This window comes from Neofelis nebulosa, chromosome 3, assembly GCF_028018385.1.
Source record: "Neofelis nebulosa isolate mNeoNeb1 chromosome 3, mNeoNeb1.pri, whole genome shotgun sequence".
Classification (NCBI taxonomy): domain Eukaryota; kingdom Metazoa; phylum Chordata; class Mammalia; order Carnivora; family Felidae; genus Neofelis; species Neofelis nebulosa.
Window position 1 is genome coordinate 42,423,415 of NC_080784.1, and position 16,891 is coordinate 42,440,305.

Sequence of the window (16,891 nt, forward strand, 5' to 3'; positions counted from 1 at the left end):
GGGCTGGGGAAGCTGGAGGGGAGGGCCACAGACACTGGGTAGGGTGGGGGCAGATGGACTGGGACAGGCACTGAGCAGCACTGTCACTGGGAGTGGGCAGGGGCTGTTTTCTGCGCTCTAGAAGGTGAGACCTTTCCCTCGGGCACCCCTGGAACAAGAGGTGCAGGGCAGTGGAAGGTCCAGGGCACAGCCAGGAGACTTGCCTTCCAGTCCTACCGCCTGCCACCACTGGGTACTCCCGCTTGCCCCCTCACTGCTCCTCCCGGAGTCTCAGTTTACCCAAAGACTAGATGAGCATTTGCCATAGAATCATCTCTAAGGCCTCACCTGTCTCCTCTGCTCTGTGTCTGGGCAGAAAAGTGGAAGTGGTAAGCTGTTTTCCCTAGGCTCAAGACTTTAAGATGTCTCTTGTTTGAGGCGTGCTTAGCACTGGGGTGATGCTAGGGGACAAACCACTGGGAAGGGTAAGGCCTGGCCTTTATCCTCAGAGTGTTTCTACCCCAGCCAGGGAGATGCTGCAGTTGTGACCCAGGAAAGAGCACGAAGACAGCGGCATTTCCAGAGAGCCTAGTCAGGGTTGACATCTACATACACTGTCCCAAGCATTTTGTAGCTCTTTGAAACATCACCACAATCTAATGAGGTACATTCTATTATTGCCCTCATTTTATAGCAGAGGAAACTGAGTCACAGAGAGTGCAAGTAACATGACCAAGGAAATTGGCAGTGACAGGATATGAACTCAGGCAACCTGGCTGGCTTCAAAGTTCCTGCTCTTAACCACTACACCCTGTGATCTCTCTGAATAAAAGGTAGCAGAGGCAGTGGGGAGCTTCCAGAGCTGAGGGGAGAGAAATGAGAAGGTGCTGGAGTTATCAGGGAGGCTCCCTGGAGGAGAGGTCTTGAAGGCGGTCAGCAGAGCTTCAGCAGAGAGGGAACTAGATGGCATCCATGAGGCTCGAACTAGGCAGGAAGCTGCAGGGCACTGTAGGTTTGGAGGGCTCTGAGGAGACCAGCTTGGCCGACAGGGAAGCCCAGGCAGTGGTGGAAGAGTCTTGCCCTCCAGGGTGACAGTGCTTTGGAGCCACAGCGTTAGAAGGCCTGCTGTTCTGCTTTGTAGCAGCCTCTGGCATGGAACCTATCCCTCCTATCCCTGGAGAACCACTCAGGGTTGAGTTCACCTTGACCGCCTCCAGCTTCCTCCCTAACCACATCACCTGTAGCGTCCAGGGCAGCTCCCTGTCTGGGGACAGCTCTGCCGCAGAATGAGTTCCTGCCTTTCTCTGTCACTTCCTACCCTGCCCAGGAGATGATCAGCTCCGCCTTATTTATGTGTGCTCCTTTTCGCCATCCATCCCAAGGTCCCACAGACAGAATCCTGAGTGGCCAGTCTTGGAAACACGGAGTTCTCACCCCAGGTTGGAAGAGGAGGCGCCATGGGGTGGCAGGAGTGGTGTCTCCTTGTGAATCCCGGGCTGCAGAATTGGGACTTCACTCTGCAGGCAGAGCTGCTGTCCACCAGCCTAAGATACATGATATCCTAGGGAGAACGCACCTGTTTTTTCAAAGATCTCTTTTGCCGCTGCAGAGCTGGTCCATCCGAGGGGCATGGGGAGTGGAGCCAGAGGCACTTGACAGTGAAAGCTTGTAGACTGTCATCCCTTGGGGCCGTGAGCTCCTGAGGCTCATGTCTGCTCCATCTCTGGGTCCCCAGGACTGGCACTTACAGACATCAACGCGTGTTGGCTGAACTGGACTGAAAATGTGGAGGGCACGGCTCGCTACCCTCTTTAGCAGAAGCCCTGGCTTATGAATTTGGCCCCTTTCCTAGGGACAAGGATCTACTCATGGGGATTTCTCTCCAGGCGACTGTGGGCATGGGAGCCTTCTGCCTCCTCTCCGAGGCACAGAGCACACACACAGGAGGGCTTTCTGGGGAGCTCGCCCACTTGGCAGGGGACCAGGGCAGGCTTGGGCAACCACGCCTAAGAGGCAGCCTCTGGGCTGGGGAGTGGGAGTAGGCAGGCTGGTATTTCAGGAAGGTCAGGGGCTCTGAGCTCAACGCCTTTCACCGCATTGCCTTGCTGGGGGTGGCTGGCCGCTTCTCCTGAATCTGACCCTGCCTAAGCAGCCAGCACAATATTCAGCATTTGGGGGTTTTGCTGGGAGCTGCATCTTTACATTCTAAGTAACTCTTTCTCTCTTTGTGTCCCTCAGGATCACACCTCGACACCCAACCCTTGAACTTCACACACACTCTGCCATGCACACAGGAGGAGAGCTGGAGCAGAGGGCTGCAGGAGTGGCACACTGTTCCTCTAGGCTAACGGCATGATCTCTGTAAGGGACTTCCTTTAGTCTCCTATTCGCATGAACGGCCGACTGTAGACGCATGACCTACAGTCCTCAATCCTGCCTCTAGCAACGATGGATCTCTGTTGGGAATCAGGACAAATGCCTCAAGAAGGGGGGGGGAGAGAGAGAGAGAGTGATAGAAAACGAGCTCGAGAGAGCACATGAACGCAAAAGTGAACAAGGGCTCTTTTGTGGCTGGGGATGATATATTTTTTTAAATCATTTTAATTTTGACTTGTTACAGGGTACTTTTTTTTTCAACCTCATCTGTAGGAAATCCATGTGGAATTCCATGGAATTTCTTTTCTGGAAAGAAAAAAAAAAGGCACAAAATCAGTTTGGCACCTTAATCCCATGTCCCCACCTGCCAGCCTTCCCCACCGCCACACACCTCCATTCCATTTGTGATGTCCCCTCCGCCTCCCCAGGGGGCCGCTCCTCCCAGAAAGCTCTATATGACATTCAGGACACACACATAGGCACACGCACACACACACACAAGCACCTCTTCCCTCTCCTCAGTATACACACAGATTTTACTGTGACGTCCGAAGCTGTATAGACTCTCCTGTGGATAAACTGGAATTTTTTTTATGTTGTCTCTCTCTCTCTCTCTCTCTCTCTCTCTCTCTCTCTCTGCCAGTCTCAGTATTAATCATCTTCCAATGGAAAATCATTACTTTTAGAGTGCATTCAGGGTTCCTTGTGTTAGGGACTTAAGAATCAGAGGCGAGGACCCCCAGGCTTAGCTGTAGGGCTCAAAGGGAGCCAGTGCCCCATCTGCAAGGGTCTTCTCTCTCAGCTGGGGGCGGGCCGGTGGCTGTCCCAGGATTGCACCAGCATGTTCAATAGAGAGGAGGTTTTCTATATCTTCAAGCACTTATATCATAGTCTGTGTTCAAAGTGTAAACTGTACAGTAATCAGCCTTGTGTATATGAAAAACAATAAATACTATGCAAACCAATAGAAACACTTTAGCAGTATGTACAAAGCACTAACAGCTCAGCTCCTGAGGACTTCTCCAGGCTGCAGGAGAAGGAGCTACAGCCTGTCTTTCAGTGAAAGAGGAAGGGAGTAGGGCTAGTTGAATGTATCTGCCAGTTCTTAGAAGTCAGCCACCACCCCCAAGGTCTCCCAGAGCCAACTTGGTGCTCTAAGTCCAGGCAGCCCACAGGATGGGGGGCCTAGGCCGGACAGCCTCAGTGCCCCCACTCTGACCAAGCCCCTCTGCCCCACTCGGAGAGGTGGGCGAGGGGCCCACTCCTGACCACGGGCCCAGGGGGAGGAGAGCCGGAGGAGGAGAGAGCAGCTGGCCACCTGGAGGCCCCGGGCTAGGACGGAGCTCCTCCTAGGCCAGGCCCTCGGTCAGAGCAGGAAGGAAGCAGACAGCTGGCTGTTCCTCGCCTCGGTGCCACCAGGGAAGAGCCTTAAAGATACACTAGAGCCTCTGGCAGAGCGAGGCCCGAATCAGCACAATCCGCCCCGCCCTGCGCGGCGGGCGCCCTCTAGGGCCCGGAGAGAGACTGGCAGGCTCTTCTCGCTCACAAGAGCCTTTGTTTGTGGACGTCCTGTCACCTTCCTCCCTGCCTCTCCTCTGAGGTGTCCTCAGACACATCAAACCTTCCAAGTAGCACAGAAGCTCCCTCACGACCGAGCCCCCACGGCCCTGGTGCCTGTCACCAGCGCACAGGTCTCCCGGCGGAGGCCGCAGGCCCCACGCGCCCGGGGCCGGCCGAGGCGCTCCGCTTGGACCGGGCGGCTTGCGTTTTGCTTTCGGAGGGGCGGCCCGGGCGCAGGGGGCGCCAAGCGTGCGCCGAGGGCTGTGTCCCGGGAGGCGCGGCCCCGGCGCCCCACGCCTTCGACCCCGCGGCGGGGCGCAGGAGCGCGGCGCTTCTCCGCGTCGGCCGGGCGCCCGCCCGCCCCGGGAAGACAGGCGCAGGGCTCGCCTCCAGTCCTCGATCCCGCGCCGTCCCCCGCAGGCCGCCGTCCCCGTCCCCCGCCCCCCGTGGCCCCTCGTAGAGCCCAGCGTGGGCCCCGCGGCTCCAGGCTATGCTTTGGCATCTTCCGCTGCGTCTGGCATGGCTGCTTGGCCCGCCGGCCCCAGGCCCTCGGCGGCATGGCTGCGCGCTCCAGTTGCTAGTAGGAGCTGTTAGGGGAGGAGTTTGGGGTCTCCACACGATGCCTAGAGAATGCTGCAGTCTGCACATTAGACGCTTTTTAGAAGTTTTGGAATTACCTTTTTTTAATTGTTATGAAAATGACTCTTTTCTTGACTCCCTCCCAAATGCTCTGTTATGGGGAGAGAACCCCCCCCCCCACTCTGATGTATAGACCATTCTCCCTACACCAGCTGAACAAATGTCAAAATTAATAAAGAAATTGACTCATGGCACAGGGCTCTATCTCTCCTTCCCGGCTCGTCCTGGGGGAATTTGAGGTGCTGGGACAGGAGTGAAGCCTGGGTTGGGGCCCCGAAGGAGTCTGGGGGTGGGATCAGTCATCAGAGAGACCTGCATCTCGGGGAGGTGCCCACTCCCTGGATACCTGGGCAGCTCCTCCATCAGAACCGCCCACTCTGGGAGAAGCCCAGAGGCTTCAAACCCCTGGAGCTGAAAGAACAGAATTCTGTCTCCTAAGCATTACCCTGAGATGGGGGCAAGTCCAAAGTAGATGGAGGCGGATACCACAAACTCCCAGGGTGCATGGCTGACCCCACAGCTGGCATGCACTAAGGGGGACTCCCCCAGGACCCCCCTGTGAAGGGATCTGGCCCCTGCACTCAATGCCACCAAAGTTCAAGAGCTTTTAAGAAAATCGTCCTGTTCCTAACTAGTTCCTAACACTTCAAGCAAGGCTGGTCACCAAGCTGGCCTCAGTTTTCTCATCTGTCAAATGGGGGAATGGATTAAAAAAATTGCTAAAGTCTCTTCATTTTGTCATCCTGGGATTCCCAAACACGAAGCCTTTGGCAAGCTTGGCAGTAAATAAGGATCAAATCGTTTGCTGTAGCTTTTCTTCCTCATACGTTCCCATCATTAGGGGGTGACCAAGTCACAGTCACAGGGTCCTAGGAGCACTGCCAGCCCTCGCTCTGAATCTGTAGCTTCTCTCTCAGTATCAGAAAAGCCACCCAGGCCAAGGGACCAGCCGACTGTGCCACCGCATCATGCAGAGGGTTTTCAAAATCACATTTTCAGGATCACAGTTGTCTGGGTGGGGCCAGGCAGCAACGCTGGGAATGGGAATTAAAGTTTCCCTGAACTCCAGGCAGCTTGGTAACACAGCCAACTCAGATGAATAAGATCCTTGTTTCTTGTTTTTAGTCTAAACTTCCAGAGAAATAACCTCCATAGCCTGTGTGAGATCTTTCGTAGGCAGGTCCCACCTGCCAAAGTGGGACCAGGGGGTGGTGAGAGAACCAAGGAGCCCACGGCCTGATCAGGAAAGGATTTGGAACTGCCAGGCAGAGAAGGGACAGAAGTCTATCTAATCTATCTGGCAATCACTATTTTCCTGTCATTTTAAATGTTCAGACCAGTGGCATGTTAGTTTCTACTAAAAACAAACAAAAAACAAAACAACAACCACCACAAGGACCACAAGAAAGGATGCTGCCCCATACAGAAACAACTGGGTATTTACCTTGGTTTCCCTGTTTGTACAATGTATGGTAGCCCCCAGTAGAGCCTTGTGTATTATAAAAATTCATTAGAATAAAAGACATATGGGTGCTCTGCAACTCAGCCTAGTCCCATCCATCCAATAGTGACTGAGCACTAACAAAGTGCCTGCAACGGAGACCCGCCACTGAATCAACAGCCATCTCAGCCACCAAAGCTTTCCAACCCAGGTGCCAAGCCAGACAGAGCATGGCCATAGCTCCAGCAGATGCACAGGTGATTCCTTGGAGGAGGAAGATGGGATGACAGAGGGAATCAGGGAAGGCTGCTCGGAGGCAGAGGTGGGAAGAGAATACACATGCAGTGCTGCTCCACTCCCACCGCCTGCCCCAATCTGCCTGGCAGACCCCCACTGCCAGGCTCTCAGGCGGGCCACAGAACTTCACACCCCCACCCCCCACCACCCCAAAGCCCAGCCTCCCCACTTACCCGTTCCAGCTCGGAGGAGGGAAGAGAAGCATCCACACTCAGACTCCACACTCTGCAGTGGCTTGGGCATCTGCATGTAAAGGGGCTCGTGTACCCCAGGACAGCGACCCCTGAGCCTGGCCTCCTCACCCTCAGGGGAGCAGCTGCTGGAACTGGGATTTCCAGCTGCCTCAGGAGCCCTAGGCCCCCCACAGCCACTTTTTCCTAGAAGCTGGACTTGGGGGGCCAGGAGCTGACTTGGGGGATCAGGAGCAGAAAGACCCTCTGAGAATGAACAGAGCTTCCAGAGCTCATTCTCTCTCTCTCTCTCTCTCTCTCTCTCTCTCTCTCTCACACACACACACACACCCTGGCTGATTTTACAGTCAATCTTTCAAAGTGCAATTTGTCTTGGAAAAGCCAATGTGAGGCCCGTGTGGGTTTCGACCAATGGCGCCGCGCCTCTCATAGCTCAGCCAGTCTCTGGTCTGTATTCTAATGGGCCATATCTTTATCAGGGAAATGTTGCTTCTCTGAACTTAAAACTTCTCATGGAGGGTCCCCAGACTCAGAGGCAGAGAAGGGGTCTGAGCTGAGGCGTGGGGAGCCGCCTTTCTCCAGGACAGACAGACAGAGAGGGAAGGGGCGCTGGTGAGGCCTCTCACCTGCCCCAGGAGCACCTGACTTCCGAGGAGCTGACGCAGGTGCCAGGTCCCCAGGCCAGGGCTGGGCCAGATATCTTAGGTGGGAGGGCAATCTGGGGCTCGGCCGCTTTTGACCTTTCAAACCTGCCATGGGCTTCTGGGTCAGAGCTTGGGGTCTCTGGCTTTAGGGGCCTGGATTTGGGCTTCTCACCTCCCCTCACCCCAACCCGAAGATCATGGAGTCCAACCTGCAGGGCACATTCCTGCTGAACAACACGCCACTGGCCCAGTTCTCGGAGATGAAGGCCCCCGTGTGCCAGTACTCGGTGCAGAACTCCTTCTACAAGCTCAGCCCTCCGGGGCTGGGCCCCCAGCTGGCCGCCGGGACCCCCCATGGGATCACAGACATCCTGAGCAGACCTGTGGCCACGCCGAACAGCGGCCTCCTCTCCAGCTACCCTCACGTGGCAGGCTTTGGTGGACTTGGCTCCCAGGGGGTCTACTATGGACCCCAGGTGGGGAATTTTCCCAAAGCTGGCAGTGAGTACCCCACCCGGACCCGGAACTGCTGGGCGGACACGGGCCAGGACTGGCGAGGCGGGCGGCAGTGCGGCAACAGTGAGTACAGGGCAAGGCTCCACCCCCACCCCGGGCAGGCAGGCGGTGGGCACCGCAGGATCAGGGCAGGAGGAGGTGTGGGCAGGGAACACTCACGGGGTGGTCTATACCTGCTGTCCACCTCTCCTCAGCCGTCAGACAGCTGGATCCACATCCCACCTCAGTGCAGGAATGACTTGTCCCCTCCCTAGCCCACCCCCTCCTGGCAGGTGCCACACCCCTCACCCCCACCCTTACCAGCTGCTGTCTCAGCCGCCCTCCTAGGGAACCTGGGGGTCTCCAGGTCTGGAGAAGGCCAGATAGCCTACATTTGCCCTGTGCAGGGTCCGGCTGGTAGCTCACCTTCCTTCTCCCACTGGGAGCCCATGTCACTTCTTCATCCAAAGCAAGCAAGTGCAGTCCCCAGTGAGAAGCTGCTGCAGCATCACCTTCCCAGAGAGCCCACGCATGCCCTGACACCATTCAGGGACACAGGCTGCACTCTGACCCCATCTTGGTCTTGCCTGTGTTCAAGGGGGCCAGCTTCCAACCATCCTCCACAGGGCTTATGTCAACAGGAGCAGCGAGAACAGCCCAGACTCCAGGATCAGGCGCTGAGTCAAGCCAGACTTGGCTCTAGTTGTTGTGGGGGGTCTCCTTGCCCTGCCATCCGCAGACCTGTTTTCAGAGGACTGGTGCAGGGCCCCCGCGATGCCAGTCAGGGCCAGGAGGGGGTGGCAGGTCGTGCACAGGCAGGTGAGGCTCACCTGGGAGGCAGGGAGGGTGACGGTGGCTGAAGGAGCCATCTTTGGGCCACGGAGGCCCAGCCAGGATCAGGCAGGGGCAGAGGCGGAGGGAACCTGCACTTCTCTCTAACGCCGGGGCTGCCCCACTGCAGTAGAAGCTTGGGGCCCACCAAGGAACCCCCCTCCCCACCAAAGGGCACCGGCCTCCCCATCTGCTATGCCTCTCCAGGCGGTCACACTGCCTGACCACCCACCTCTGACTCAACCTGAAACATGGAGAGCTCCATGCGGGCGAAGACCTCATCTCTTGGAAGTGGTTTCGGGGATACTTTAGGCCTCCGTCCCTCACACCTCCATCGTCCCCTCCCCCCACCACACACTGTCTCTCCACATCCCTACTCTTCAATCCCAAGTGCATAGCCACACACAGGAAAATATCTGAGTCAGTGGTTGAATTAACACAAAGAGAGAGAGAACTGCAGATGATGGTCTCTTGGGAGGTCTCTTCCCCCTTTGGTGCCTCAGTTTCCCCACCTGTAACATGAGGAGACGTGACATGGGCTGTCGGGCTGCACTGAACAAGGCCCGACAGGTGGGCCTTCTGCTTCCCCTGAGCCCGGAAGCCCTCCAGCCCAGCTCCTGCCTGAACAGCTGCCCTAGCTGGGTGGGGTCAGGGGCTTGAGCCTCCTTACAAACTCTTCAGGTGTGGTTGAGGCCACATGACTTCTAGGCCTGATGACAAGGGAGAGCAGTAACTTGGGGCTTAAGGCTTTGGTTTTCTCAGAAACCTAGAAAATGGGATCTCCAGAGCAGGGAATTAGGGAGTGAGGAATTCCCAGACCCCCTGGGGCCCCGATTGTTGGTGGAAGGTGCCTGGTCTCTTTCCTGGTGTTGCTGAGACTGGGAAGAAAGTCCTATTGAGTAGTGAAAACATTACACAGCAAGGAATGAGACCAGGGCAGGTTTTAAGCTCCCTCTGTCCCCTAAGATGCTATAGACTGGGGCAGGTGCCCTCTGGAGGTCCCTATCCATCCAGACACAGCAGAGGCCACAGTCACTATTGTCAGAACGCCAGGAATGCTGCTTGGTTAGTAGTGTCACGACGCCCCCACAATCTCAGTGGCTTCTCTGCGAAAGAGCTTGCCCAGTGGGAGATTCAGGACAGGGCTGGGACCCCTGCTCATCCCACTAACCACATACTTTCTCCCTCCCGCCAGCCCCGGACCCCCTGAGCGACAGCATCCACAAGAAAAAGCACACCCGGCCCACCTTCACGGGACATCAGATCTTTGCCCTGGAGAAGACCTTTGAACAGACCAAGTACCTGGCTGGCCCTGAGAGGGCACGGCTGGCATACTCACTGGGGATGACCGAGTCGCAGGTCAAGGTGAGTCTGTGTGGGAGAAGGTGTCTGCCTTGCAGGGAGCAGCCTGCCAGGACAGGATGCCACAGAGTGGAAGAGAGGCAGCCTCACTCTCCCAGCAACTCCTGGCTCTCCTGCTGTTTGGGCACTGCCTGCCCACCTAACCCTGGAGATGGTGATAATTACCATCACCAAAAAAAAAAAAAAAAAAAAAAAAAAGCTGTCAATACTGCTCTCTGTTATGAGAGCCTTGAGTGTAGGACCCCATTTAATCCATAAATCACCCTTGATGTAGGTTTTCTTACCCACTTTACACATGAAGAAACTATCTCAGCTGAGCCCCTTGCTCAAGGTCACCTGGCTGTTAAGTGCAGAGTTGGGGATCAAGCCCAGATCCAAGGGGCACCAACCTAATGCTTTCCCGTCCTCTGCACTGCATTGACCAGAAGAAATTTCAAGACCTGATGGCAGCCTCTGGCCCAGATCAGGAGTCAGCCTCTGAGCCATGTTAGGGCTGGATTTGGTCTTGCTGCATTGGCTAGCAGAAGGAGCTGGCCTTGGTTTCCCAATAAAGATAACGCCTCCTCCCAGGGCCACCCAAATGAAGCTCAGATGGGATATCTGGTGTAGGAAGCCTCCGAGCCAGATGCAGTGGCCATGCTCACAATACGTGCCACAGAGTCTGAAGTCAGTAAACAGGCTCCTGCCACCAGGCTCCCAGAGGGCAACTTTGATGTTAGATCTCTCCTGAGAGACTTTGGGTGGGGGCTCCCCCAAAAAGAAAGCTTTGAGATATGTCACAACTGCTCCACGCTGTGACATGGTGACGAATTCAAGGGTAGAGGAGGGAAGTACAGGGGCAGGTTGGGCCCCAGGTCTGGGTTCCACTAGCATCTCCAGTCACCTACTTCTGCAGCCTCCTGGTCTGTTGAATGGAAGCGGAGAGAAAAATGTGGTCTTCTTGCGCATTTTTCTGCTTCTGTAGGTACTTTTTTGCACTCTTCAACTATTGTAAGCAATGAAAATATGTTATTTTTGTAATTAGAGAGAAATTATTCAGGAAGTTCAGTGAGGGTCTATGAAACTGAAGAAGGGATGACTTTTGAGCACCTACTGAATGCCTGGCCATTTCGGCTTCTTCCATCCAAGTGCCCCGCGTGGCAAAGGAGAAGGAAAATACACCGCAGGGAGGGCTAGAGCTTAACAGAAAGGGCTGCTGAAAACGGTGTGAATATTACAACCTGTTCTTTTACTGAGCCATTTATTTTACTATACTATAAAAATAAGGATCGAATGTCCTTGCCGCTGAGTGGAGTCACCTCCTGGAGGGGGACCCTGTGTGTGCTGTGTGCGCACGACGCTCGGGCTCCTTCTCCTCCCAGGTGTGGTTCCAGAACCGAAGGACCAAGTGGCGGAAGAAGAGCGCGCTGGAGCCCTCGTCCTCCACGCCTCGGGCCCCGGGCGGTGCAGGCGCGGGCGGGGAGCGCGCGGCCTCGGAGAACGAAGACGACGAGTACAACAAGCCGCTGGACCCCGACTCGGACGACGAGAAGATCCGGCTGCTGCTGCGCAAGCACCGTGCCGCCTTCTCGGTGCTCAGCCTGGGCGCGCACAGCGTGTGACGCCCCCCTCGCCCGCCCCCACCCCCGCGTCTCAGAGGAGGCCCGACCGCAGCCCCTCCCCTGCCCTGCGGGTGGGGTGGGGGGTCCCAGGGCCGAGGGCTCCCCCGGCGCCGACGTGGAGTGGGGGGGGAGGGAGAGAAGGGGGAGGACCGGGGGCGGAGGTGGTGGTGAAGGGGGCCGGTCTAGCTGAGGGAGGAGGGAGGTACAAACGCGGCCCGAGCTCTGGCACCTCTGGGCCTTTCTGCACCTCTGGGGGCCCAGGCCTTGACCTGCCAACCCCGCAAACTCGTGAGCGCACAGGTGAATGGAAGCGACCTGGCTCCAGAGCGAGGAAACTGGCTGTGGGGTCCCAGACGTGCCACTGTGATTCGGCTGGCGGGGCGGGGGGGGGTTGGGGGGGGCACCCCCAGGGAGGCAGTAGGCCTGGGCAGAGGTCTCCCTTCTGCCCTCGGAGTTGGGAGACCAGGGTGCTGGGTCCAGATGGGCTACTGGCCGACTGCAGAAGAAAAGATAGCACGTCAGGATTCCCTCCTCAGACCTTGGCACAGGAAGGATCCCACTTGAGAGGCCAGAACTAAATACAGGACCTGGACTGGAGGAAATCCACCTCCGGGAGGGGAAGTGGGTCCCAGCGAAGAAGAAACGCCTCTGACATCCTAACTCAAGGATCACACCCCTGGAGGGAAAGGTTCTCCTGGTCTCCTTTGTCCACTCTGCCCTCAGTGGGGATTCCCCCAGAAGAGGGAGCGACTAGAACCCCACCCCCACCCCACCCCCACCACCCCGGCTGGGAAAGAGAGAGGAAGAGGCAGAGAAAAGTTGAGAGAATCCTAGGGGTCGGTGCTGCACCCCAGAGCCGCCCCCTTGGGCTGCCCTCGGTGCTGATACAAGGGCAAGATCACCTGCGGAGAGGGAAGGGATGGCAGGGCTGGAAGGGACTTCAGAACCCCCGGCTTCTCCAACTGGGGTACCCCACGCAGGAAGGGAGAGGCCCCTGCAGGGAGGGGCTGCAGGACCACCCCACCTCTCCCCGGCCCCGGGCCCTTCCTTTCCTGAGACCGCCCCGCGGCAGGCGCTGGAGCCTGCGCAGTGGAGGGCACTGTCCAGCGGGGTGGTGTTTTTCAGCCCAGGTGATGCTGAGCAGCCGGCAGGTGGGAGGGGCTGGGGGAGGCGGGCGGGGAGGAGTGCAGCCCAAAAGGGACCGAGCGTTTGCCCATCTTTACTGGCTTTTAAAAAATAAAGAGTAAAAATTAAAGTCCCAGAAACCTCCCCGTGGCTCGTGTGCTTCTGTGAAACCGGCCGCGGAGTCCCAGCCAAGCCAGCTGTGAGGGGCCCTCCTCCCTGAAGGCAGGGCTGCCTGCTCCCTTGCACAACACCGGTCAATTGGGAATCTCATTGGTCAATGCCAGGCACTGTCATAAGTGCGGGGGTGGGGGTGGGGGGAACCCAAGACTTTAATGGAGTTCCTGGCCTCCTGGAATTCATAGCCTCTCGGGGAGAAATGAACTGTTTGAGGAACTAGGTTCCATGAGGAAAAGATCAAGGGGAAGAGAACAGAAGCACTGACATAAACTGAACACCTACCTACTAATTTCTCCCACATCGAAGGCCCGATTACATCATTTGCCCTCACAAGAAACCCAGGAGGTAGGCATTAGCGTAGCCTCATTACATGAATGAGGAAACTGAGGCTCAGAAGTGATCTAAGCCAAGTCACAGAAGGGGGACAAAGCAACCTGAGGGTTGATTCTAAGGCTGCCCCAGGCGCAGCCCTTCAAAGCCTTTTCACAAAGCCTATAACGCGAGAGACTAAAACGAGGTGGGCTTTCAGGACCCTTCCAACTTTTTTTTTTTTTAATTTTTTTTTTTTCAATGTTTTTTATTTATTTTTGGGACAGAGAGAGACAGAGCCTGAACGGGGGAGGGGCAGAGAGAGAGGGAGACACAGAATCGGAAACAGGCTCCAGGCTCCGAGCCATTGGCCCAGAGCCTGACGCGGGGCTCGAACTCACGGACCGCGAGATCGTGACCTGGCTGAAGTCGGAGGCTTAACCGACTGCGCCACCCAGGCGCCCCAGGACCCTTCCAACTTTAATGATCCATGCAAACACCCACAACTGCCCGGGTAGCTAGTCATCTGCCTCTCTGCAGTCCCAAGTCCCTTGCCCCCCCCCCCCACCCCCGCCGGGCCGGAGACTCTGGTTAGTGGAATCAGCTTGGAGTGGGAGCGAGAATAGGAGGAAGACCTCAGCTAGGACCTCTGGGAAACTGAGGCTCTAACCTTTTGTAGTAACCCTAATGGACCCAGAGACCGGGCGTTACTGACAAGAACATAATGCTTTTAAGCCCTAACCCTCAGTCCAGAATGATGCCCACGCTCAGTGTCCCTCGACATGAGGTGGGAAGGAAGCAAGGCAGCTTCTAAGAACTGAGCACCATCTCTGTGTGCTCCTGGCCACAGGCTGCGTTGAGGAGCCCTCCACTGGCACATGTGTCCTGAGTGGGGCCCTGCAGCCAGGCTGCGGCAGGCACGATGGCACCCTGGGAGGACCCGAGGATTCACTCAGCACAGACCCCAAAACGAAAACTGCCGCGGACCCCAGGAGCCAGGCACAGCACAGTTTCCTGAGCACTTTGAGGAGAGTGCAGGGCCTGCAGGCTGGAAGTGGCCGCCAACCTAATCCCGGTGCGAAGTCATGAAGCAGGTGGGGAGGAAGAAGCCAGTGACCCAAAACATTGTGCTGGTTTGCTTTTTTTGGTAAGCAAATTATAATCCTAACGGCTCTCTGATCACTGTAATTCTTTCATGTCTGATTCAAATTGTCTGGGTTCAGTATTAAGTCAAGCCTGGGGAATGTGTTCCCTCCCTACCGCCCACCCCACCCAGCCCCTGCAGCCCCGGGAGACATTTGCTGAGCTAATCAAAATCTTCTCCAATCTCGAAGTTCTGGGACGCCTGCCATTGGAACTTTCTAGCTCAAAGCCTCCATCGTTCCAGCCGTCTCCCCTACCTCATTCCTGCTTCCGTGGGCCACCTGAGCATGGGCACCAAGCCAGGCAGAGGTACTGCCTCCCATTGCTTTGAAATGGGAGAATAGCCCAAGCTGGATGGCCCAGATTCCTGAGGGGAATTTGGAATAAGTTTTGTCCTCTGCAGATGTGTGTGTGTGTGTGTGTGTGTGTGTGTGTGTGTGTGCGCGCGCGCACTTGTGCGCACATGCCCGCGCATGTGTCTTGCTGGGGAGAACTCAAGGCTGTGGTACTTCATGTATCATAAAGAAATCCTAAGCCCTAGACACGTGATACCCAGTTACAAAAGGGATTTCTTGAACATCCTGAGTTAAACAAAAATCCAGTTATTTTAGAAACTCGTGCTTCTTGCATCAACATCACAAACTCTTCAGGGATGAGACAAGGAGAAAGAAATTAAATCCTATGCTCCCAATAGCCACAGAGCCCTGCTCTGATGGGCAGCCCAGTAGGTTCTAACAGGCAGGCACAGATTCTGCCACAGCCCTACCTGTGGTCCCCAAAGTTAGAAGGACACATACAGGACATGTCTCAGCCGGGCTGGGTACAAGTAGCAGGGTGAGAGTGTCTTACCAGGTTGAGAATGGCCACATCCTGATCACTGTGATTAAAAACGAGATGGGGCCCTGGAACCCCACTCCTGGTAACCCCTCTTCATACTCCAGCCACCTGTGGGGCTGAGGCTGGACACCAGTTGACCTGACTCTTTTCTTGCAGCATAGCATAGGGGACTGTGTTCAGTTACATCTGGGCCCACATGCTGGCTCCACCACTCAATGTCATGGGGTGAGTTGCTCAGCCTCTGGGCCTCTGTATACTCATCTGTGAGACAGGAATGATCATGCAGACCTTGCAGGGGCTCTGTGAGATCAGAGCTAATGAGTGTGACTCAACAGTACATGTTACATTATCCAAAGAGGGCTTTGGAAGCTGACAGTCCCCATGTCACCAACCAGTAGGTAGGTCATTGTGACCGAGTTAGTTAAGCTCTTGAAATCCGGTTTCCTCATCTGTAAGGTGAGGCTGACAACCCACTCTGCAAGGCTGAGGAGATGATTAGAAGAAATCACATACAATGCACAGGACAGCCTGGGCACTGAAATAGGAGTCTGCTCATGCTCTCTCCTTCCTCCTCAAATTCATGACTCCAGGGAGTGCCAGAGCCATCGCTAAGCAGGTCTTCTCAACAAGGGACCAGCTACATACTCCTGTCAGTCATCCAGCCCCAGCCGGTCACCTGCTATCTGGGCAGCTATGGAAGGACTTGTGTGTGATTAGATTCATTTACTGGCAAACTGCCTGAGATCTGGACTCCCAGGAAGGGTGCTACCGGAAGTGGAGGGCCAAATTCAGTTTGCAGATAGATGTGTTTCTTCAGGGACAGACAGTGCTTTTAGAGAAATGTTAGCTGGCCTCTAGGCAGAGCAAGCCTGGTGCAGTGAGGGATTCCCACCGCTTCCCAGGGCTTCTGTGTGCCTGGGCTCCTGGTTACCTGGCCTGCCTATCCCCTGATGGGTCTGGATCTGTCAGTTCTGTTGGAAAGCCTTGCTCCTCTAAGACATGGTCTGAGCACCAGCAGCGGCCTCCCCTGGGAACTTGTTAGAAATGCAGACCCCTTCCAGAATCTGCATCTTTTCCAGATCCCCATATCTGGCTCCTATACACACCATGCACGCCACAGTGTGAGAGGGTCCAGAGTGGGTATGACTGTGGAATGTGTGTTCATAACACTTCTCTTCTCAGAGCAGAGTCTGGTCCAAATTGGGTGCTCCATAAAAGGTTGTTCAATGGATATAGAGGAGTCTGGGTACAGTCACAGCACTTGTGACCCGATTGGGAGCAAAACTTTTCTGAAGTTCCAAGGACAAGGAAGTAGCTACCAGAGGGGGCTACCACCACTTCCCCAGGCAGGGCTGGAGCCCCTCAGCTGCACGACTAGAGCCGAGATGTAGGCTGGCAACTGTGAGAGCAGCTGACAAGGAGACATGGGATTTCAGAGCAGAGCCCTCTGTGGGCATTAAACCCGACTTAGGTCCCAGGTCTTAGAAGACAGCACTGTGGTTCATGTTCATAACGATGTCCCAGAGCCATAAGAAGGATTAAGCTGTGTCCTTCTTGTTCTGCAGAATGTGGCCAGAAGAGCAGAATATTTTAGAAGAATTTTCACCGGGATATTATTTTGCTTAGAACAGTTCACTCTCTGATGATGCTTGGGTAAACAAAATGGTATCAAATAAAGATGTGCTGTTCTGATTATTGGATCATGTCTTTTCAACTTGGTTCAGAGGGTGGGTTGGGAGTTTAAGGAGGAGTTTAGTACAAACCTGTGGTAGGAAGGACTTCTGTCATTCGGGAGGCAGACGTCATGGGAATGAGGCTAAAGAAACCCCTGTGATCACCTTGTCCCCAGGCCAAGAGCATTGGCATCATGCCAGGATGCCAAAG

General features: G+C 55.6%; 2 protein-coding genes and 1 long non-coding RNA gene across 29 annotated transcripts in view; 2 read left to right on the forward strand and 1 right to left on the reverse strand.

The window, feature by feature from the left end:
- ANK1 (ankyrin 1) overlaps nucleotides 1-2,653 on the forward strand; it is a 218,437-nt gene extending 215,784 nt beyond the window's left edge. For all 27 annotated transcript variants that reach the window (XM_058720556.1, XM_058720549.1, XM_058720562.1 and 24 more), the window contains one exon: nucleotides 2,218-2,653. In XM_058720556.1, the coding sequence (XP_058576539.1) occupies nucleotides 2,218-2,244 (27 nt within the window). In that variant the 3' untranslated portion in view covers nucleotides 2,245-2,653. The remainder of the gene's footprint in view (nucleotides 1-2,217) is intronic.
- A 4,182-nt stretch (nucleotides 2,654-6,835) lies between these two features.
- On the forward strand, nucleotides 6,836-11,523 carry NKX6-3 (NK6 homeobox 3). The gene is made up of 3 exons (XM_058720574.1): nucleotides 6,836-7,706; nucleotides 9,649-9,818; nucleotides 11,177-11,523. The coding sequence occupies exons 1-3, from the start codon at nucleotides 7,325-7,327 to the stop codon at nucleotides 11,414-11,416; spliced, it is 792 nt and encodes a 263-aa protein (XP_058576557.1). The 5' UTR covers nucleotides 6,836-7,324; the 3' UTR covers nucleotides 11,417-11,523.
- On the reverse strand, nucleotides 9,711-15,246 carry LOC131506692 (uncharacterized). Its single transcript, XR_009259095.1, has 3 exons — nucleotides 15,020-15,246; nucleotides 10,703-10,800; nucleotides 9,711-9,960 (listed from the first exon to the last, which is right to left on the reverse strand). It is a non-coding gene; the product is annotated as an uncharacterized LOC131506692 (long non-coding RNA).
- Between the last annotated feature and the right edge of the window lie 1,645 nt (nucleotides 15,247-16,891).